The following is a 22,471-nucleotide window of genomic DNA, read 5'->3' on the forward strand; positions in this document are numbered from 1 at the left end:
GTTCCCAACAATACACGTGAAGACTAATCAGCAATGTCCTTTTGCAAGATCATGACTCTTGAAAATGTATTATCAATTTTCATTCCGTTATGGCACACCAAGACTGGGTAAGTATCTTCCAAAAAGAGGGCGCTTTGTTTTCTTTTAGTTCTCCATCCGCTCTGCTCTCTTGCACAACTGCAAATGCAAGTTTGACAACAAATGAATCGCAAGGGTTGCAAAAGTCAAGGCATGCAGATTTGTCTTCCTGATGCGAGAGTGAAGTTTCAGTGACCGATTTGCAAGGTTGTAAGCACCCAGGTGTGGTTGTTATAACCTACTGGAAAATGAACTAACTGAAGTAAAAAATAGAAATATATACATATATAATAGGCCTAGCCTTTTCTGGGACTTCACATTCAGAACATGGTAGCTTATGTAAAAATGTCAGTTCAGATTTTTGTTCTACAAGGCGTTGACAACGAACATTTTGAGTAAGGAACTGAAGGGTTTAATTTAAGAGGCCACTGCAAGTTGAACCCTTCTGTTCCTCACTCAATGTTATTGGAAAGAAAAGAAAAAGGTGGTCTAATTTATTTCAGAGCTGTATATCTGGACAAAATGGTCATGTACAGAAGGCTGACATTTTGTCCAGATATAGTATCAAATGAATGTCAGCCTGGCCATTCTTTTGATATTACAGCTCTGGAAAAATGTTTTGAACACTGCACCTTTTAATTTCCTTTCCAAAAACGTTGAGAAGGAACATTTTGATTGAGGAACAGAAGGGTTAGATTAAGAGGCCACGTCATGATCAGAAACACCTGTGGGCAGTAGAACAACATATATATATATATATATATATATATATATATCCTTCCTCTCTCATTTACAGGTGTCCCTATGAGAGAGGAAGGAGTGCTGACCTGAGTAAGCAACAGTTGTAAATACAGCTGTATTTGATTCAATAAACAACAAGGTAGCTGATCTCAGTCTTTAAATCAAGTTATTACACTGCCCCATCTCTCTGTCTATTCCCCGACCCGCTCTCTTTCCTTCCAGAGCTTATTAGTAGCGGGAAAATCCCTCTGTAAATGCAAGGGTTGCAGCCTCCACTCAGGATTACAGCTTGAAGAAGATTTAGGACTGACGCGTGTTCCAGACTCCTCCTGTCTTCTCTCACTAAATTCCAAACACTGAGGACCAATGGCCGCTTAATTAGGATCTGTACATGGAACTGGAATGGCGGCCTAACGGATTGAGAGTCAAGGAAGCAACAAGTACATCCGTTTCCATTGTCATTTCTTGGTTTATGCCTGTGGACATGAACAAATTGAGAAAGTGGATTCAAAGTCTCTGGCGAGGCTGCTGCGGGACATAGTAGTCTTCTGAAGACCGACCGGATCTACTCTTTCTCCCTGCGTTATGTGGAGAACGGTCCTTTGGAGCGCTGACTGTGATTTGGAGCCAGGTAGTACTTAATGAGGCCGAGGATGGGAGGCGCTGGACAACGGGGCAGGCAGTGACATGAGCAGCTCCCAGCAGGGGTGGACCTAAACGAGCCGAGCAGGGATGAACACCCCTCCAAGCATGGCACCTCTGTCTTCAGGGCTGAGCGTCACCGCCCCTAGGGGACCCCTGTCCCCCACCACCAAGAGCTCCTTCCCCTCCCTCAACTCAATGACCCCGGGGATGTTTTCCCCCTCTCTGTCCGGGGGCACCCCCAGCTCAGGGAGGAGAGCTTCCAGCCCCTTCAGGACCCCCAGCCCGTCCATCATGACCTCCCCCAAGTTGTGGCAGAAGACCTCCATCTCCAGGCTGGCAGAGGAGTTCTTCTGGATTGGGGGGAGTATAGTAGCGCAGCCCAAATGGAGACTGGGTCAGATCGGTAAGAAGTTATTGTGAAATTGTTATTGAGCTGCACTGTCAAATTCTTCATGTTCATCTTAATTTGGTGAAATGAATTAAATAGACAGTAGAACTGAAGTACCTTTTTGTTTACATGTAAACATGACCTACCAAGCCTACGTAATGTGCTCGTTACACAGGCTGTGTAATGTGCTCATGTGATTATGACCTATGATGCAGATCTTATTTATAGACCTACCCTACTGGTAAACCAAACATATTTGTGTTTTCCACATATATTGTGTGTGAGTAGGTAATAGGCGACAGTAGAACATCACTGAAGATTAGACTGAACGATGCAGACTTGAGTGAGTCACGTGTCTCAGCTTCAGATTACATCCAGAGGTTACCTGGCCTTCTCCTTATCCCTATTTAACCACTCCTTCTCCCAATATCGCACACATGAGCTCAGGCATACGTGACATCAAAGAATCACGAAACACATTCCAAGACAAAAGGAAAACTCATTATCGCAAATGAAAGGGTTTATTGAATCACTGACAACTTCATTTGAAAGTTGTACAGTATATCTGTCAGTTTGGTCAAAAACATTCCTATTTTTTCTAAAGCTCACACACCATGTTAGCATTTTCAGCCAGTTATACGGTTCAGATGGTCGAGTGTCTGGCCCAGACACTGTAAAAACAGGTGCCTGATGATGTAAACTGTGTGTGTGTTTCTGCAGTGGAGAGGTGTATGTGTACCATGCAAACAGGCACCCAGATGACAAAGCTAAAAGGAAAGAAGAAGGGTCTGGTGCGCTACTTCTACCTGGACGAGCACAAGTCCTGCATCCGCTGGAGGCCCTCCAGGAAGCATGACCGAGCCAAAAGTCAGTAAACAAATGGAGAGGATAGATGCGCTACCCTGGCACCTTGCCATTTCCATTAACTGGTGGAGTCTTAAACGTATCCATTTGAATTCTAGGTCTTTCCTAAAAAAGCAAGTTTCCACACATTCGGACCAATTCGAGATACAGTAGCCGATGAATTGATCTGTTGTGACTCTTCTCCTGTCCAGTAACTATCGACTCCATCCATGAGGTGTGTGAGGGGAAGAAGTCGGAGATCTTCCAGCGTTATGCAGACAGCCGCTTTGATCCCAACTGCTGCTTCAGTATTTACCATGGCAGCCACGTGGAGTCCCTGGACCTGGTCACCACCAATGGGGACGAGGCACGTACCTGGATCACCGGTCTTAAGTACCTAATGGCGGGCATCAGTGACGAGGACAGTCTGGCAAGGAGGCAGCGTGTCCGGGACCAATATCCTTCAAATCCTAGGGGGATTTTATGGTCACAGATGATACAAAGTATTAAAAGCCTGTTTCGTATAAATACATTACATGGCAACACATGACATTAAGGTTGGGCTTTCCAGTGGTAAGTGGATGTGGCACAACAGGGGTGAGTGGAGTTTTGGTACACAACCTTCAACTGCTTGTTTCAAACCACCACATACACCCCTCCCTCCTATTGAGACTTGTTGCACTTTTGTAATGGTCTAACCGCCAATATTCAACACCATTTAATTACTTAGCACTTGCTATCTATCCACAATGTATTTTACTGTAGGTATTACTATGTAGATGCATGGTAGTTACTGTAACCTTAATGTAAAGTGTTTCCAGTTACATGACTTCAGAGTGCTCTGTGTTGTGAGGGATATATTGTACGATACTGTAGATGAATGCCTTGGTCTGACAGGGTAATGGTCATCATTCAACCTTGACAGTCAGATCACATGGCTCCAGCAGACATTCTCGGAGGCTGACAAGAATGGAGATGGCACCCTGAGCATTGGAGAGGTCCTGCAGCTTCTCCACAAACTGAATGTCAACCTGCCCAAGGAGAAGGTCAGGGAGATGTTTACGGTGAGCTTCAGTTGAGATGGTCATCATAGTCTGAGGAACTGGTCTGTGTTCCTGGAACTGGTACCCAGAATTTGCATAATATAATATATTATGCAAATATAGTAAAATAAATATATTATATTCAGATTGGGTGAATTGGCGTTTCCCCTAATTAACAGTGAAGTTAAAAGCAAACCGATGTTGTTAGTGTCCTATAATTCTGGTATTAAAGAAAAGCAAGAGGGCTCACAAAAGTATATATTATGTATATAGACGCGAAAGCTCAACTCAACGATAGAGTCAAAGAGGGTAAGCGATCATGCTCTTACAAACTGATCTCCAATCATCCCTGCTTAGGGTTACAGATGTCCTATCCTGTCTGTGTTTTAGTGACATAACTTGGGAGAGGACAGGTTAGTTGAGAAGAAGGGAGCGAAAAGGGGAGGAGGGAGAGAGGCAAGAGGGGAGGAGGGAGAGAGGGAAGAGGGGAAGGAAGGAGAGAGGGAAGAGGGGGGGAGGGAGAGGGAAGAGGGGAGGAGGGAGAGAGGGAAGAGGGGAAGGAAGGAGAGAGGGGAGGGAGGAGAGAGGGAAGAGGGGGAGGGAGGAGAGAGGGAGGAGGGAGAGAGGGAAGAGGGGGAGGGAGGGTGAGAGGGAAGAGGCGGAGGAGGGAGAGAGGGAAGAGGGGGAGGAGGTAGAGAGGGGAGAGAGGGAAGAGGGGGAGGGGGGAGAGAGGGAAGAGGGGGAGGAGGGAAGAGGGAGAGGAGGTAGAGAGGGGAGAGAGGGAAGACGGAGGGGAGATAGGGAAGAGGGGGAGGGGGGAGGAGGGAGAGAGGGAAGAGGAGGAGGAGGGAGAGAGGGAAGAGGGGGAGGAGGGAGAGAGGGAAGAGGGGGAGGAGGGAGAGAGAGAAGAGGGGGAGCATGCTGAAGCAGTCAGACCATATGCTCAGGCCTGAACAGATGGCAGAGGTTGTAATACTGCACTAAACTTGTTCAGCACAGGGCTTCTCTCTGCATAATCCATGCTAATGCACTAAACAACATGGGCTCCATTACCTGAACTGCTGCTATATGTTACAGATATCCAGAACTATGACCGTTAACAATGACAGTTGTTTTTTGTTTTGTTATGTTTTTAAGGTAACATGGTACACCTCACTAAACATGCACAGTATGATTAGTGGCATCATAATATGCATAAACAGGGAAAATTATCTTGCATAAAAAAATAAAACAGTTTACAAACTAAATAATATGTATTCTATACTAGGAGGCAGACACGGATGAGAACCAGGGTTCTTTAGCGTTTGAGGAGTTCTGCAACTTCTATAAGATGATGTCCACTCGCAGAGACCTCCATCTCATCATGATCTCCTACAGCAACCAAAAAGAGTATATGGACCTCAGTGACCTGGCACGCTTCCTGGAGAATGAACAGAAGGTAGGTGCTGTACAAAGAAAAGTGAAGAAAACGGGACCTGTATGACAATGACCTCTTATGTTTTTGTTAGCTGTGCCTCATGTCGGTAGAATAAGTCTTGCAATGTAACATCTTTTATTTACATTTTCTTTGAGCTGATAGTTAGATAGGGAGATAGATAGGGATTCAACAAAAGACACCAAACATATAAAGGTGAATGATTGAGAATTTGAATGATTGTCTTACCCTTCTGTTCACTAGATGGTGAACATCACCAGGGAACACTGTCTGGAAATAGTGGGCCAGTTTGAGCCCTGTCCTGAGCATCTTCAACACAAGGTCCTGGGGATTGATGGTACCTAATACACACACAACTACTAACTAGTATTCCCTTTGTTATCCAATCAGTGTCATCATTACACCAGATCGTGTAGTATCAACGTCACAATCCATAAATGGAAACCATTGGAAAACGTCTGACCTTCTTGTGTTCAACCTGCTCCAGGGTTCACCAACTACATGCGGAGTCCAGCAGGAGATATCTTCAACCCAAACCACTACCATGTGAACCAGGATATGACCCAGCCTCTGACCAACTATTTCATCTCCTCCTCACACAACACTTACCTGACAGGTGACCAGTTCCTGTCCCAGTCCAGGGTGGACATGTATGCCTACGTCCTCCAGGCTGGCTGCCGCTGTGTGGAGGGTAAGCTCCAATGGAACTGCAGGTCTTCTGTGACCTCACAAACTGCGTTCACATACAAACACTTCGCACCTTGATTGCACTGGTTTGTTCCTGGTGGTCTCCTTTTTTTTGCCGAGAACAGACAAGTGATGGACTCTCCTTCTTTCACTTCCTTTTCTCTTCCTTTCTCTTTCTCGGTCAGTGGACTGCTGGGATGGCCCCGATGGGGAGCCCATAGTCTACCATGGTTACACACTGACATCTAAGATCCTCTTCAGAGATGTCATCGAAACCATCAACAAATATGCCTTTACAAAGAATCAGTGAGTCATTGGAACGTTAGCATTGATCATAGCCCTGAAGTGAAAATCAAATGTTACTCTCGTATCAGAGTTTGTAGTAGTGGGTTAGGCCTCTGTGTCTGAGAAGCAGAACCCAGATAACCTGACAACCTCTACCAGGTACCCAGTCATCCTGTCTATAGAGAACCACTGCACAGTGCCACAGCAGAAGAAGATGGCCCAGTACCTGAAGGAGGTGCTGCAGGACAAGGTGGACCTGACTTCCGTCAACATGAACGAGTTCAGAAAACTGCCCTCCCCCGAGACCCTGAAAGGAAAAGTCCTGGTGAAGGTGAAATAGTCCCCACTTGAACCCTTTTGAAATGCATATTTCCTTCCTGCTGTCACTGGGGTAAATCTCTGATCTAAAATGTTTAGAAACGTTTCATCTTGTCATATAAGATCGGTGAGGAGATTATATCAGTTATCAGGGATCTTGGTTTGCTATAGACTTGCAGGATGTAGAAGTAAATGGTTTGAACTTGACCGTGGTCAGAGACGTTTGATTTGACTCAGGTTTAACTACCAATTGTGATGTCCATTATTGTAAAGGGAAAGAAGCTTCCAGCCAACTTAGATGCTGACGCAGAGGAAGGGGATGTATCGGATGAGGACAGTGCAGACGAGGAGGATGAGGAGGAGGAGGACATACAGGCAAATACAGTAAGACATTTACCAGAGCTTGACATGAAGGTGGAGGTTTTTTAGGGGGTGTACCACTCAGGTAAGTGAATATGATCACTTGTCCAAACACGCACACAAATGTACAGGTGATTTGTCCATAAACAGATGCCCTTTATTACTAAAATAAACAATAACAAAATAATGTTGGATGCAAAAACGGACAAAAGCTGTGGGCTTTTCTGGTGTAAATACCTTTATATCCCCCAAGACCTCTAGAGGGTAAATGTGAGACATTGTGCAGCCACCCCTCCGGAGTCTAACAGAATGTAAAATGTGACAACCAAGAGGGAATTCTGAACTGTTGTATGTTTCAGGATGGGAAAGATGCCACCACAGAAGCTGAAGCAAAAAAGAAGAAGAACTTTAGCAGGTCTTTAATGGGCAGCTTCAGGCGTAAGGTGAGCCGTCTAATTCTCCAAAACCACTCTGGGTTTGTGTCCTGAGGTTTGCCTAAACCTCCCTCTAGCTCCCCCTCTGTGTCGGAGGCTGTGGTGCAGTAGGAGCTGACGGTAGGCTCTTGTTTCAGAGGAAAAATAAATTGAAAGTAAAGAAGAGGCTGATGCCTGATGGAGAGGTCGACCAAGAGTGCCACAGCAGGGAACGGACGCAGATTGTGTACTACACCAAGTAAACCCACCACTCATCTACTTCTGCTCAGTGACGACCTTCAGCGTCAAGGTCTGCAGTCTTTAAACGCCTCTCTGGCTCGTTCCCTAACAAATGGTTGTCTGCCTCTACCAGGAAGAGGAAGACCATGAGGCTGTCCCGGGCCTTGTCTGACCTGGTCAAATACACCAAGTCTGTCCGTGTGCACGACATTGAGACACAAGGTAAGAGGGAGCGATAGTGTCCTCTCTTAGAACACTCCCAGAGACATAGTGTCCTCTCTTAGAACACTCCCAGAGACATAGTGTCCTCTATTAGAACACTCCCAGAGACATAGTGTCCTCTCTTAGAACACTCCCAGAGACATAGTGTCCTCTATTAGAACACTCCCAGAGACATAGTGTCCTCTCTTAGGGAGTCAGGTGGCTGAGTGGTTAGGGAAGCGGGCTAGTAATCTGAAGGTTGCCAGTTCGATTCCCGGCCGTGCAAAATGACGTTGTGTCCTTGGGCAAGGCACTTCACCCTACTTGCCTCGGGGGGAATGTCCCTGTACTTACTGTAAGTCGCTCTGGATAAGAGTGTCTGCTAAATGACTAAATGTAAATATAAATGTCTTAGAGCACTCCCAGAGACACTCTCATGTCCCCATTCCCTGTAGTGCGCACTCATGTATACGTGACGCGCCCCTTCTTCTTCCTGACCGGCAGCGTATATGACCAGCTGGCAGGTGTCGTCCTTAAACGAGAGCATCGTCAACCAGATCATGCAGCTGAAGCCCGCCCAGCTGGTCCGCTTCAACCAGCGGCAGCTCCTGAGAGTTTACCCCTCCAACTACCGCGTGGACTCCAGCAACTTCAACCCTCAGCCTTTCTGGAACTCAGGATGCCATATGGGTAAGGCACGAGGAGGAGAACCAGATGGAAAACGTTGTGCAAACAATTTGGACATGTTTGCATACACACAGACACCAATGTGCTGTGGAAGCAATGCTCCACATCGTGTACTTCAGAAAGGTGAGTCTTTGTTAATGCTTTTGAGCAGAGACATACAAACTAGACAAACTTAACCCTGCCTTATTCAGTACCTCTGAGCCCTCAGGTCAGTGTCTTCCTCTGTGGTATTAGCGCACAGCGTAACAATAATCAGAATCTTTGACTCTGGCAGTGGTGGGTGTGCAGCTGGAACACAGTGTGCTGGACCTGGTCCACATCTTGTGATAACCATTCTAGTGGTTACACTGAACAATAGTGCATACAGGTCTCTACAGCTTATCCACAGCTGCCACCACTGAGTCGGATACAAGTTGATCGCAGAAAGACAGTCCTTGTGCTCTAGGTATTTTCAAAGCAGAAGCCAGTACTTTTCCCTTTTGTGTCATGTCATCTGCACAACAAAGTTTTATTATTCTGTCATTGTTCATTTGTATTACAAATGTCACCACAAAAACATATATTGCCACTGTTATTGTCAGACTTTCACTAGCAGTGACAAAAATGATGATTCAGTATTTAGCCAAAATAGCTGTCTGTGTGGGACAGACCTGCAGCAGCCCTGTTCTGGTGCTCATGGTTGAACACTTGCCACTGAAGTTTTCAAAAAAGTGTTTATATTGTAGATTTTCTGTCATTACCTTTTCAGTTGCATTGAATTACCAAACCGAAGGCCGCATGCTTGAACTGAACAGAGCCAAGTTTGCCAACAATGGTAACTGTGGATACAATCTCAAGCCCAAGTGCATGTGTAAAGGTTGGTACCCTATGAGGATGATACATAGCATGAGTTGTGTCTTTAGAAGGACCTTTTAACCATGCATCATCAGTCTGCGACTTTGTCTATGAGCCGACAGTAGCCTGACATTGAAGATGAGTGGTTCAAAGCCTTGAAGGGGAGATTCAACACACCAGGATCTCTGTCATAGAAGAGGCTAATGGGTATATGGCTGTTTATGGCTCCTGTGTGCTGTCTCTGTCCAGGTGCCTTTAACCCCATGATGGAGGACCCGCTTCAAGGCCAGAGGAAGACCCAGCTGGTGCTGAAGATCATCAGTGGGCAGCAGCTTCCTAAACCCCAAGACTCCATGATGGGGGACAGAGGGGAGGTGAGATGATGAGGAGGAGGATGTGATGATGAGGAGGATGTAGGAGGAGGAGGAGGATGTTGATGAAGAGGATGTTGAAGGAGGATGTTGATGAGGAGGATGTAGATGAGGATGTAGATGAGGAGGAGGATGTAGATGAGGAGGATGTTGATGAGGAGGATGTAGATGAGGAGGAGGATGTAGATGAGGAGGATGTTGATGAGGAGGATGTAGATGAGGAGGATGTTGATGAGGAGGATGTAGATGAGGATGTAGATGAGGAGGAGGATGTAGATGAGGAGGATGTTGATGAGGAGGATGTAGATGAGGAGGAGGATGTAGATGAGGAGGATGTTGATGAGGAGGATGTAGATGAGGAGGAGGATGTAGATGAGGAGGAGGATGTAGATGAGGAGGATGTTGATGAGGAGGATGTTGATGAGGAGGATGTAGATGAGGAGGATGTAGATGAGGAGGATGTAGATGAGGAGGATGTAGATGAGGAGGAGGATGTAGATGAGGAGGATGTTGATGAGGAGGATGTTGATGAGGAGGATGTAGATGAGGAGGAGGATGTAGATGAGGAGGAGGATGTAGATGAGGAGGATGTTGATGAGGAGGATGTAGATGAGGAGGATGTAGATGAGGAGGAGGATGTAGATGAGGAGGATGTTGATGAGGAGGATGTAGATGAGGAGGATGTTGATGAGGAGGATGTAGATGAGGAGGATGTTGATGAGGAGGATGTAGATGAGGAGGAGGATGTAGCTGAGGAGGAGGATGTAGATGAGGAGGAGGATGTAAATGAGGAGGAGGATGTAGGAGGAGGAGGAGGAGGATGTAGATGAAGAGGAGGATGTAGATGAGGAGGATGTTGAAGGAGGATGTTGATGAGGAGTCTGTGCTGGATGGATCATGGAATCTTCCCTTGCTCTAGATCATTGATCCGTTTGTGGAGGTGGAGATCATTGGTCTGCCCATCGACTGCTTTAAAGAACAGACCAGAGTTGTGTACGATAATGGTGAGCATGGACAAACCTCTTTAGAGAACAAATTTAATGGAATCACCCAATATACATTATTGATTGCGTAACAGCTTTTAAAATGTACTCTGGGCTACATCTGTGTTCTGTTTAAGGGTTTAACCCCATGTGGGAGGAGACACTGGTGTTCACGCTGCACATGCCCCAGATCGCCCTGGTCCGTTTCGAGGTGTGGGATCACGACTCAATAGGACGAGATTTCATTGGACAGCGGACCATCGCTTTCACCAGCATGATGCCAGGTGACTGGAGAGATGATCCGATTGGCCAGAACACTCTTTTATTGTGTTTACCTTTATTTTTCTGCGAGTGAGTACATTTGCTGAGTAATTCACGTGGATCGTGATCTCCTTTCGAAGGTTATCGCCACATTTATCTGGAGGGAATCAAGGAGGCGTCGATCTTTGTCCACGTGACTGTGAATGACCTCACAGGGAAGGTGAAGGCTTCTCACTTATTTCTATATCCAGTTGCTCTCCGTAATATCTTATACACACTATTGATAACTTTACTCACTATTCCATTGGAGCTTTTGTAACCGAGTGTCCCTAGTAAGGACAATGCTTAAAGACACAATTGGCATAGACAGCACGCAAACTGTCAAGTCATTCACTTCATATGGGTCACTGATGTTCTGTTTTCAGTGCATTACTTAATCACAGCTTGTGTGTTTTGTTTTGTAGGTCAAGTCAACTAATGCTGTGAAAGGACTGATCAAAAAGGCCACCAAACACACCAAGGGCCATAAGAAGCAGCAGGCGTCCCTGGACTTCTCCACACACTCCTCGGAAGAGGGCCGAGGGGTCCGCTTTCAGAAAGATCTGGACTCCTTCTCCCAGGACAGCAGGAACTGCAGCATGTCCGCCAGGGCACTGCCGCCTGCGGTTAGGGCCTCCCTCCACCAGGGGGCGATGAGTGAGCCAGTGAGGCGCTCTCACAGGGTTCAGATTAAGGACTCTCTAGAGAAGAGGAGGGGCATCCTCAGGATATCCACCACCTCCAACCCTTGGGAGGCCACCGCTCACTGCATTGAAGAGGCCAGCGCAGATCTGGAGACCTCGTCTCAGTCCTCCTCTCAGGTCGACAGTCCACGGATTCAGACGAGATGCCCGGAGCCAAGGCCTCAGCCTCGGACTCCACTGTCACAGTGGTCACACCAGGACAGCCCTGGGTCAGATCAGGTGTTTGAGTGGCCCGAGCCAACACAGACTGAGGAGTTCAGAGATGGAAAACAGAGCGAGCAGCCTTGGGACTCTACTGGGACAATATCTGTATCGGCTGTGTTAGAGACCCTGAGTAGGCCTGAACCTGAGCCACAGCCTCTTTCCCTGCCCCAGGTCCAACCCCAGCCCCAATCACAGCCCCAGCCCCAATCACAGCCCCAGCCCCAATCACAGCCCCAGGTCCAGCCACACCACCAGCCCCAGTCCTACCCTCCATCCCAGCCCGAGCCCCTATCAGACCACAAGCTCCAACCAGAGTGCCAGGCCCAGCAACCCAAACCTAAATCCATCCCCCAGCCCCTGGTAGCACCGTCCTCTCCACTCCGGGTCCGACGGACTCTGCAGACGCCCCCCAGCCAGCAGCCCCCGACCCCCGTATGGAGGACGGCCCGCTCACAAAGCTGTCCCCGTAAACAGGCTGCCTCGCCCCTCACCCCCGCAGCCAATCGCAGGCACGCCGGCCACTGGCAGGGCCCTCCCCCTCAGACCTTCCCCCTCGGTAGCCACGCGAAGCAGGTGAAGCCTATACCCAACGGACTGTGTCTGTCTGACAGCGAGTCCAGCAGCGCGGACAGCGCGGACAGCCTGGAGCTCCTGCCCTCCCGCGTGCCGTTCGACGGGGCCAGGGGGGACGGCACCCTGCAGAGGCAGATGAACGCCCTGTTCAACGAGAAGATGCTGGAGATCCGCAGCAAGTCGCCTCTCTTTTTCAACGGTAAGAAATCACGACCGTCCCAGTGGAAGTGGCAGTGGAGTTGGTGGCAGTGGAAACGGTCGGGGGTTGAAAACTGTAATGATGTCTGCTGCCGTCTGTTTCTCTTTGCAGATCGCTCCACCTTGTAATGAGCAGACGCTCCGCAGAGCGCAGGGGCTGGGAGCAGCCTCGTAGACCCAGCTAGGATGGAGAAACCTCAGACACACAGTACAGCACATTACTGTTTACAGTCAAATTACTGTCATCAAATATTGTATATTATATATTTTTAAGAAGCTATTTTGAAGGAAGTAGTAACATTTTTTTCATCGATGTGCAATTGTGGCCATTGTAGACAAATCAAGACAATACAAGGGTATCATTAGGCTGTTTTTTATTCTTTTGACAATGTGCCGTACAGTTTCCAGCCACATATTCTGAAGTGTTTTTGTTTATACATGTGATCTGTAATGACCAAAACGAGTGAACCAAAGAATTTACTGTTTCAGTTTCTGTTCAAATAGTGTGATGCCAATTCTATAAAAACAGTGTTCAAAAGTAGGTCAATGTACAATGTTAATTTATATGATGTGAAACCGAATACCCAACACCAAAACTAGTACTCTGTTATATTACATTTTTTGTATTTAACTCGCATCTAATTCAGCAATGAAAATTGTATCAGTAACGATTCACATGGTTCTCATTCAAATGCTCTTCTACATGTTTTCCTTTGAACAAACTGTAGTTTTGTTAATTGACAAAAACATAATATTTAGTAGGTTAGGGATTCATCATCTCAGCGACAAAACCATTAAATTCTTTTTGACGTATTTTCAGTTGCAAGACTCATGTCATTTTCACTTGGTTAGCTCTAAACAAATTACAGCATCCCTACAGTGAAATACAAGAGCACTATTTTGCAGCCACAACCCGATGAATAAACTCTTAATGTCCATCCCTCAAAGGAGGTCAGCAATACTTTAAAAGGTGAAATCCCAGTAAGGATGTATTTTGAAAGATCAGTATAATTCAGAATTTGAGTATTATCATAGACTTGCTCCAGTTGTACACCTGCACGATCAACCCCCAGGTCTATCTATACTGAATAGGAAAACATCCAAGTGCATGTGTCATGTTAGTATGTTTATATGGAGGTGAGTGTGGTGAGTGTGGTGAGTGTGGCCTCTCAAGCCTTGTCCTCCAGGGTCCTGTTCACATTGCTGCTCCTCAGACGCTGACTCAGTTCATCAGACAAAACAGTACAGCAGGACTTCTGTGGAAAACACAAGATTCACAAACAAGAGTCTTAGAGCGCATAGTGTTTTTGTTGACTGAACTCCGTGTATGTCATCTAAACTGTAAGTAGCCAGATTGTTTCTAATTATAGTGCTTAACTTAGTTTGCGGGTTGAGCAGAACGGGATCTAGTAGTTTTGACGTAGCGAAAACAGGTGTCGCACCGAAAGCTGTGACCCATCAGAAACTGTGACCGCAGAGGCACTGCTGTGACGCGGTCACAGTTTCTGATGGGTCACAGCAGAGAGAGCCTGTCCAAACCCTATTAAGCCCCATTGTACCAAATTTTGTTGCAGTTCCACCAGAGTTCCACTGGGGGTGAACACCGGCATGAGGCAATGAGTGCAAAATTAATGGGAGTCGATGGAGCTAGACGGCTGAATTTGTCTCTCGCCTGATTGTCGTTGAGAAATCTCAGATTTGACTGTAGTTTTTGCAAGTTCAACATGGATTATAGGTCAAAAGTTGAATAAACGAGTACTTATGTCCTTTTGATTTCTTACAGGGTGAGTCTTAATAAATACTGTAATAAATATCCACATAGATGAGCAGATTTGAGCATTCAATTTTTTTGGGGGGTGAATTGCTAGAAGACTGAATGGCGATGCATATGTGAATCAATTTGTGTCCTTCCACTTCCTACAAAGAAGAGTTTGAAAGGTTTTCAAGGATATTGAAAATGGACCACGGGCGTAAATGCAGTGTTCCAGGCTGTACAGGGAATGCTGACACTTGTCATAGTCTTCCCATATATATTACTTAACCCTCGTGCTGCCTTCGGGTCACATGACCCAAAGGTTCATAACGAACCATCGTTGTGTTTACCCAATTCAAAACCAAATAAAAATAATTTTCTTTTAACCTTCGCAATGTGGGGGGTCTGAGACAGCCCAACGGTTAAAAGAAAATGCTTCACTTTGTTTTTGTATGCGGTAAAGTTGTCGCAATACGACGGTGGGTCACAATGACTGATGGGTCAGAACGACCCGAAGATAACAAGGGTTAACTGATATCAGTTCAATGAATTATCAATTGGTTTGAGTGAGATTTGAACCAGGTGTACTGTGTTTGGCAGTAGACTCAATGGACCCATGCTTACACCACTGAGCCACAGGGGTTCCTGCAAGGTTACTTTCTACAAGACAGTGTAATTTACTTATGACACTACTAAATGCCAAAGGACAATGTACGTTTTTATTGTGGTTTAGGCCCTTCAACCCACTACACCACAGTGTCCCCCTTCTATATACTTGGAAATAACATATATATTACTTAACTGATATCAGTTAAATGAGCCAGAGGGTGCTGTCACAGGTGTGACCATCTCTCACCATCAATCAAGGGACCTATAAGTAGTTCCATCAGCCACCTTGACAAGGTACAGCTGGGTAGCCCAGCCGTTGAGTTGGTAGGCTGAAGGATGGGTTGGTTCTTTCATGTGATTGGTCAGTGTTTGTGTGTTGGTTTATTTTGGGGACTAGTTCATGGTGTAGCCATTTAAAAAAGGAAACATTTGTTCTAGGGGGGGGGGGGGGGTTAGAGATGGCTGGTTTAAGTAACTTTTGTTGAACCCCAGTTGGGGAATTTAGTTTTGTTTTTGATAAGTCATAAAAACTGTTGCCTGAATCCTGCACTATGGAGCCAATAAAGCAGCTTGAACCTTCCCCTACGCCTGGGTCCTTGGTGATCATTCCAGCAACCCACACCGAGAGCCCAGCTGATAGCTCACAATATATGGAAAACATTAACCAATCACTGAGTTGTGTTTACTATACGAGCTCTGGTCATTAGGCGCCTAGTTTCATTGTGAATACCTTCGTTAACGATTGCTCCAAAGGTATGTTTTGTATTTGATTAAGTTTCATTATTATTGTATTGATTATCTTACTATTTAGATAATAAACTATCATTGTGAATTTACAGTTACTGGTTCTCCTTGTACGTATCCATCACACTACGGCGGTAAAAACCTCAATCTAGTTTTCTTGATGCGGCTAATACTGGTTCTAAATTGGAGTCAGATATTAACGAGTCAATCTCCCTGAACATCTAACCGAATTGTTTTACAGCCGGAGACAAACGCAAGCGTCCCTGGCCTTACACATACACGTGTGTGCCAACATGTGGCTCGTACCCTCTGCTCCCCAGCACTGCTCCGGGTCTTGGAGGTGAGCTCCAGGAGAGCCAGCAGGACCCCCAGCCCCAGGCCCAGGCCCAGAATCAGGAACATCCCCTTGAGGCTGTGGGGATGCAGGGCCGAGGCTTTGGCCGTGTCGGTCACGCAGCTGCTGGCCCACCACTTGCTGCGCAGGTAGGCCAACTCCCCAGCCTCACTCAGCTGCAGGATGGCCACACTCAGGTTCTTTAGTAAGGGAGAGCCTGGAGGACACACACAGGAATTTATTGACGTGATTTAATTTCCATTCCTTTACATTCGTACATAAATGAAGTCGGTATACAATAGCTAAGAGAAACCGAATAGCAAATCTCGTAGAAACGGGTGTTATTTGAGTTTATGCTGTCAGAACGGTGATTCCATAGACAGCGTGCTCACCTATTGTGGCTGCGATGCTGTAGCCCCTCATCCCGATGACCTCGTGGGCTCGCACAAGGTCACAGTGGCGGGCCACCGCCAGGTCAAGGGAGACAGACTCCCCAATAAAGGCATAGTTGCCCTCCCTGGCTCGCCGGACACCCTCGTCCATGGACGAGACAAAACTCTTGCTTCTCTCCATGTGCTCGTAGATCCTGCGATAGGCTGGATTGTTTGAGTTCTGCAGAAGACGGAGCGGAAAAAAAGAAAAAGGAGGTGAACCGCCAAACCAGCTAAATGAGAAGCAATGTACGAGTCGACTCCTGTAAGCATGAGGGGCCATGAGGGAGTAGAGGGAGTTGGAGGGGGGGAAAGGGTTCCCTCACCTTGAAGAAAGCTAGCGTCGAGGAACCAGCCAGGGTCCCGAACTCAATCGCTTCCTGGTTGGCCAAGTCCTCAAACCCTTTCACCGACAGGGAAGTGGAGTCAGAGGACTGGGAGGAGCTCAGGTTGGAGAAGTAGCAGGCCAGGAGCACGAGAGCAAACATCCACCAGGTGCAGCAGATGACCCGTCCGGACAGAGCCTTAGGGTGGGGCCCGGCACCTGAGCATCCTCACAGAGAACGGAACATCAGCGCACCACTGTCTACTACTAAAACATTCAAAGTAAAGCACTGAAAACCAAGAAGAAGAAAAAACATACAAAGAATAATAAATAGTGCCTAGGTGGAGATTTTCAATGGGAGCATGAACATCATCTCGTATCAGAATGTAGTTGAGACCTTGTAAGGTGAGGGCTCCAGCAGTGTACCACAGGCTGTGCAGCAGGGTGAAGCTGTTCTCCTCTGTCTGGGGCTGGCTCCATTCACATGGGCTCAGTCTGGTCACACAGCCACCAACCAGAAATGTTTACATTTATGTCTTCAATCATAAAATGACCCCTTGTCTAATGAAACATCGAACATGAATTTGCATCCTAAGCCCAGACAAGATGGATAGAACCAGACAAAGCAACGCCCCACCTGGCTACAATGAAGATGCAGGCAGAGGTTCCCAGGTAGGCCAGGAGAATGCCCCCCCAGGTCTCTGCTGAGAAGGGACTCAGGAAGTCAAAGAAGCCGGCTTCCTCCACGATGTCCTTCTTCAGCAGAATGCTGATTCCTGTCTGCATGAATGGCTTGGTCATGGCCACAGCCTTCTCCCTCGCCGCGGTCAGGGTCAGGGGAGCAATAGCCAGGTCAGCTTCCTGCAGGGACATTATACAAATACGGATACCACAAACACACACACAAAGATGACATCTTAGCAGCCCTGGCTGACCATTATGAATCACACAATCTGTCAGAATACAACCCCAACGATTCTGGGTGACTCGGTACAAATGCAAAATGTGGTCTGAAGTGCGTCCTCACCCCTCTCACCACCTCTCCTATCATGCCGTTCCAGTCGCCATTGTCATCCTGACGCCCGTAGTTGTTGTCCTTCACCAGGTGAACGCTGTATTTGAAGCCGAGCTTCTTGGAGAGCTCCGACAGCAGGTCCATGCAGTAGCCCTCCAGCTGGGAGCCTTTGGACATGGTGTACGGGTCTTGCTGTAGGAGGAGACATCAGGGGGCTCTTGTCAGTTCATACTTGATACTGATTTGTTCTTAATACATTTTGCAGGATAATTACACGCTTGAGGATTGATATGTTATTACCTTAATGGTTGTGATCCTCAACTCTGATCTCACTAAGGAGGAAAAAGAGGTTGCAGTTGAATTGAGAGTTAACATCAGAACGCTAATGGTCACTTGATAACAGCATAGATTCATTCAACCTTCCCTTGTTTAATTGGTCTTTCATTTACACTAATCAATTACACTAATCTTTGCAATGAAGCTGATTGGTGTAACAATTCTAAGCCACGGATGGATCCAGTGAGGACTAGCAGCCACTGCTAATGATGCTTTAGCCTTTTCTCTCCTGTGACACTGAGACTTTGTGAAAGTGTCTTTCCGGACTTCTTGCTGGCTCGACATCACTGAGTCGCTGACGTTGTTCTTTCCGGGCAGGAATGCCCGTCCATATTTAGCAGGGGAGAATCAAAGGGTCCATTGTGCGGTGCTGTGACCATCCCCAGAGTCAGTGACCCCTCCACAGATAGAGAGGTGAACGTGGGGGTGCATTGACTCTGCCCTCCCAGCCACCATTCTGGTTTCCGGTATCCTAGCGATCTGGCCGCTCTCCTTTCTCCCTGATGAAAGTGCTCCATTACAACACCCCCAGTCTATAAACAGCCACAGACCACTAGCGAGCGTGGATCCAAATAATGACAAAGCCACGGCGCTGGGGGGTTTGGAGGGCAGTCAGAGAGTATCTAAAGCCTCAATTCAGGCTAGGCCCTCTGGGCCACAGCCATGCCACAGGGGTGATCTTGACACCCATTGGATCCTCCTATTCAGGATGTGACACGCATACAAGCTCTTCAGGGACCTGTCACTTTTTCCCCCCATCTCTCAAACACAGGCTTTCTTGTTTGTTGCTTTGAATTGATTTATTACCATTTTTGTCTGCATGTCAGCTGGCTTGCTTCCTTTTTCTATCAGACGAGGTGGTGCTGTGTGCCAGGCAGGATATAGCCCGCAGCACCCCTGGTGCCCCTGGCTTTGATGCCATGCCCAGCTGACAGTTTCCCCCATTTCTGACACCACGGGCCCAAGACATGTCACCACATCCAGCAGTGAAGACATGAGGAGTCTGGCAGAGAAATGACTAGCTAACTGTCAATTTGCCACCAGACAGAAACACAAGTGCTTTGAATGGTCAAACTGTTTAAGTATCAACCATCAACAACTAATGATCTCTCATATTACTCTGTTTTCATCTAGGATATCTCTCCCACGCCAAGAGAGCTGTTCGATCTTTTGACAGTGGCGCAAATCTATTTTCTCCATAAAAAGGGTAAATGTATAAGGTATATGTTAAACTGAACAGAGTAGACACGCGACTTACCTGCAGTGCAGGTCCCAAAGTTCAGCAGATGCACCATGGTGCACAGGAGGAACCCTAAGAGCATCCTCATACTGACACCTCTGATCCTGCATAACGTACAAACATAAATACACAAGACAAAACATAAGCAAATACCACCGTATCCCCACCGACCAAAACTAAAACAATACTTATGAAGAAACATTTAATAGCATAGATCAAGTTTTTTTCCCCAGGTGGACATTTAGTAAAAATGGAAAGTTCTTTACCTGACGGATTTCCTTGTCGTACAGTGAGACTGCTGAGTGGACGACTTCTGTGGAAGACTGACTTCACTGAGCCAGACTTGGTCATCGGTGGATTAGAAGTACTCATCCCAGGAAATAGGGGCTGCTGAAACAGCCAATCGATTTGTGTGGGTGGAGAGTGTAGACCGCGTATAAAATGTGGGTGGGGGACAAGAGCTGTAGGGTGGAAAGAAAGATCAACTGGAAAACAGAACCATTTAAGACTTTATTTAAATAGGGATAGATAAAGTTACACATTGGACCTACTTTGAGGAGTCAGATACAATGCATTATCAGGATAAGGCTATGCTGTCCTCAGTATTAGTCCCTGGATGGTCCTATACAAGTTGTTTACAAGGACAAAAACCATAAGTCCAACCAATATGTATTACAGTTGAGTTGAACAGAGGTTACACAGTGTTTCACATTAAACATCAGTCCAGCACTTCACAACCATTCACACAGAAAACATTTACTTTATATGTATTAAATTATCCAGGCCTATCCAACTGATATAGAAATCTATGGTATGGACTAACATCAAAGAGAATGTAATCCTACTAGAAACATTGGTTTACAGCCATACTGTGTTGTGAGCTTAACATATTTTACCCATTTAAGAGAAATCTTTACACTACACGCTTAATAAATGTTTTGGACCTAATTCTTGTTCTTCGTAATTTGATGAAAGGAAAATAGTATCATCTCAGCCCTTAAGGGATTAAAAAAAGGCATTCAATAATTACTGTACGTGTAATAATCATTAGCATCACGTACCACATGCAGTCAAGTTCAAGCTAGGACCAACTTGTTGAAGGTCTAATTGACACTATGTTCCAATTCCCACGGAAAAACCCGTCAGTGATCATAGAAATATCCAGTATGGTTCATATTTCCCCATGAAAGTGTTCACCACACCGATCAGTTCTCCTACATCTAAACTGTACTGAATAGGAGGTATAGAATGTTATTTGGGTATTGGCACTACTACTACAATGACACATAGACATTGTACATGTGTGTGCCAGATAGGTGTATTTGAATGTCCGAGGCACGTGTGTGTGTCCCAGGTGTGTGTGTCCCAGGTGATGGTGTCCCAGGTGTGTGTCCCCGACAATAATCGGTCAGCAAGTCTAGTCGTCCACCTTGCGCGCCAGCCGACAGAACGTCCAGTGGTGCTCCACGGTGTTCTCGTTGGCCCGCTCGCTCATGTGGTGCACGCGCGTGTTTCTGATGGTGAAGCCCTGCTTGGAGATGTACTCCACCAGGTGCACCCTCAGGGACACCTCCTGGTGGTAGTCGCACGGCCCGAAGGTGAAGGACACCTGGAAGTCCCTGGTGTCCATCATGTGTTTGTTCCACTTGGTGAAGCTGTTGGAAATCCCCTCCAGAAGAGCGTGCACCTTGGTGGTGATGGTGAGCTGGGTGATGATCACCGCTACGGGGTTGGAGTACTTGGAGAGCTTGCGGGTGCTGGAGAGCTCCACCACCTCTTCGAAGGTATCTAAAGGGTAGAGGGGCTTGGTGTCCCCCAGACACTGGATGAGAGGCTCGATCTGGTAGAAGTCGGCCTCTTTGCGGAGAAGCTCCATCTCCTTGAAGTCGAAGGGCAACGTCAGCTCGGAGGTGCGGAGAAAGTTGAGTACGTAGCGGAAGAGTGGACCGTCTCGGTCGATGAAGTAGTGTCCCTTGGCGTCCCTGGTGGTGGGGAAGTCTCCACGGAACATGGCACCCAGCATGGAATCAGGGTAGCGCTGTAGGGTGGACAGGGACGTGGTGTACAAACAGCCTCCCACGTTCAACATTACTGGATCAGTCATCTGCACGACAGGGGTTTAACACTGGGTTTTAGGGATATACGTGAAACCAAAACTACCATCCCAAAGACTAAAAGATGGTCGGTCAAATGTATTTGATATGAGTCAAAAGGAGCTGTTCACAGTATTTGGTTGTGAACATCCTTTGGTTGAGACTCACCATATATCTCCAGTCTCCATTCTCCATTTGAAATATTGCACAGGTCACCCCTCTTCCGACAGAGGATGTTTTCTATGACACCGAACACTTTTTTCACGCGGTCACAACCGCAATGTCACTCGCCCCAGGCCAAGGTAATACTGCAACGCATTCTGCAGAAACGAATTAGCGAACACACATTAGAAAACAGATGTCCAACTGTCCTTATATCACCACCGGCGATCAACTGTAGCTATTTCCTTGTTCCCTGTCGCAGCTAGATCATTGAATAAAGCATGTCTACAGTTGTTTGTAGCAAGCCATGTTTCCCTTGTTGTGTAGCAATGTACTTTGCTAGCACGCCACAATAAATATTATGAATCGTTAAGTCATTAATGCACTGATTCGATTAGACTACCGTTAGTTTGAAGGCTCGGCTCTGGCAAGGCTGGGTAGCTAGCTAACGGACTTGCTAACATTATTAGCTAGCATTATTAGACAGACAGTGCTCCCTGCTGCAGTACCTGTGCGTGGTGTTGCATGTGTTCATCCAGTTTTCTGTCAAGTTCTCTTATCAGCTGAGATTACCTATCTACCCGTTCTAACCATAGTTAATAACATTTGTTAACTACTAGTAATATAAATATTCCAAGATTGACGCGCAAAGGTAGCTTAATAAAAAGCTTTGACAATAAAGACAGTTGGGTGAAGCAAGCCTGATTTTGGAATCTAATTTCCGGTTGATTTCTTCACATTCAAAATAAAGGTCCGGCGTTTTTCAAGTCATGCTTTTATTTTGAAAGCAAGTTCGCAAGATTTTAGCCCAAAAATGTCAGTGGATTTATTTCGCTATTATTCTTTTTGCTATGCGGATATATTTTTCTCTTCATCCAGTTTGAACCTAGTCTATACA

The 22,471-nt window shown here is 46.5% G+C and overlaps 3 protein-coding genes across 4 annotated transcripts; 1 reads left to right on the plus strand and 2 right to left on the minus strand.

The window, feature by feature from the left end:
• The first annotated feature begins 1,366 nt into the window (after positions 1–1,366).
• plch2b (phospholipase C, eta 2b) lies at positions 1,367–13,350 on the plus strand. The gene is made up of 21 exons (XM_062460605.1): positions 1,367–1,867; positions 2,573–2,719; positions 2,908–3,151; positions 3,630–3,759; positions 5,006–5,176; positions 5,417–5,510; positions 5,661–5,864; positions 6,046–6,166; positions 6,305–6,476; positions 6,737–6,847; positions 7,183–7,266; positions 7,395–7,495; positions 7,610–7,698; positions 8,182–8,367; positions 9,113–9,220; positions 9,448–9,572; positions 10,489–10,573; positions 10,690–10,836; positions 10,954–11,033; positions 11,278–12,532; positions 12,644–13,350. The coding sequence occupies exons 1-21, from the start codon at positions 1,552–1,554 to the stop codon at positions 12,658–12,660; spliced, it is 3,987 nt and encodes a 1,328-aa protein (XP_062316589.1). The 5' UTR covers positions 1,367–1,551; the 3' UTR covers positions 12,661–13,350.
• si:dkey-183j2.10 (glutamate receptor U1) lies at positions 13,109–19,628 on the minus strand. Its single transcript, XM_062460604.1, has 10 exons — positions 19,585–19,628; positions 19,337–19,422; positions 18,043–18,074; positions 17,755–17,934; positions 17,365–17,588; positions 17,125–17,222; positions 16,729–16,946; positions 16,364–16,583; positions 15,944–16,188; positions 13,109–13,787 (listed from the first exon to the last, which is right to left on the minus strand). The coding sequence occupies exons 2-10, from the start codon at positions 19,404–19,406 to the stop codon at positions 13,701–13,703; spliced, it is 1,374 nt and encodes a 457-aa protein (XP_062316588.1). The 5' UTR covers positions 19,407–19,422; positions 19,585–19,628; the 3' UTR covers positions 13,109–13,700.
• Positions 19,629–19,815: 187 nt separating this feature from the next.
• Positions 19,816–22,304, minus strand: kctd6a (potassium channel tetramerization domain containing 6a). Of its 2 annotated transcripts, none has more exons than XM_062460607.1 (3): positions 22,083–22,304; positions 21,580–21,731; positions 19,816–21,356 (listed from the first exon to the last, which is right to left on the minus strand). In XM_062460607.1, the coding sequence occupies exons 2-3, from the start codon at positions 21,604–21,606 to the stop codon at positions 20,736–20,738; spliced, it is 648 nt and encodes a 215-aa protein (XP_062316591.1). In that variant the 5' UTR covers positions 21,607–21,731; positions 22,083–22,304; the 3' UTR covers positions 19,816–20,735. The 2 variants fall into 2 exon arrangements, with proteins under 2 accessions (XP_062316591.1, XP_062316590.1); XM_062460606.1 differs by having other exon boundaries at positions 19,816–21,422; positions 22,083–22,300.
• Positions 22,305–22,471: the final 167 nt, after the last annotated feature.

The sequence above is a fragment of the Osmerus eperlanus genome, chromosome 1, assembly GCF_963692335.1.
Source record: "Osmerus eperlanus chromosome 1, fOsmEpe2.1, whole genome shotgun sequence".
Classification (NCBI taxonomy): Eukaryota; Metazoa; Chordata; class Actinopteri; order Osmeriformes; family Osmeridae; genus Osmerus; species Osmerus eperlanus.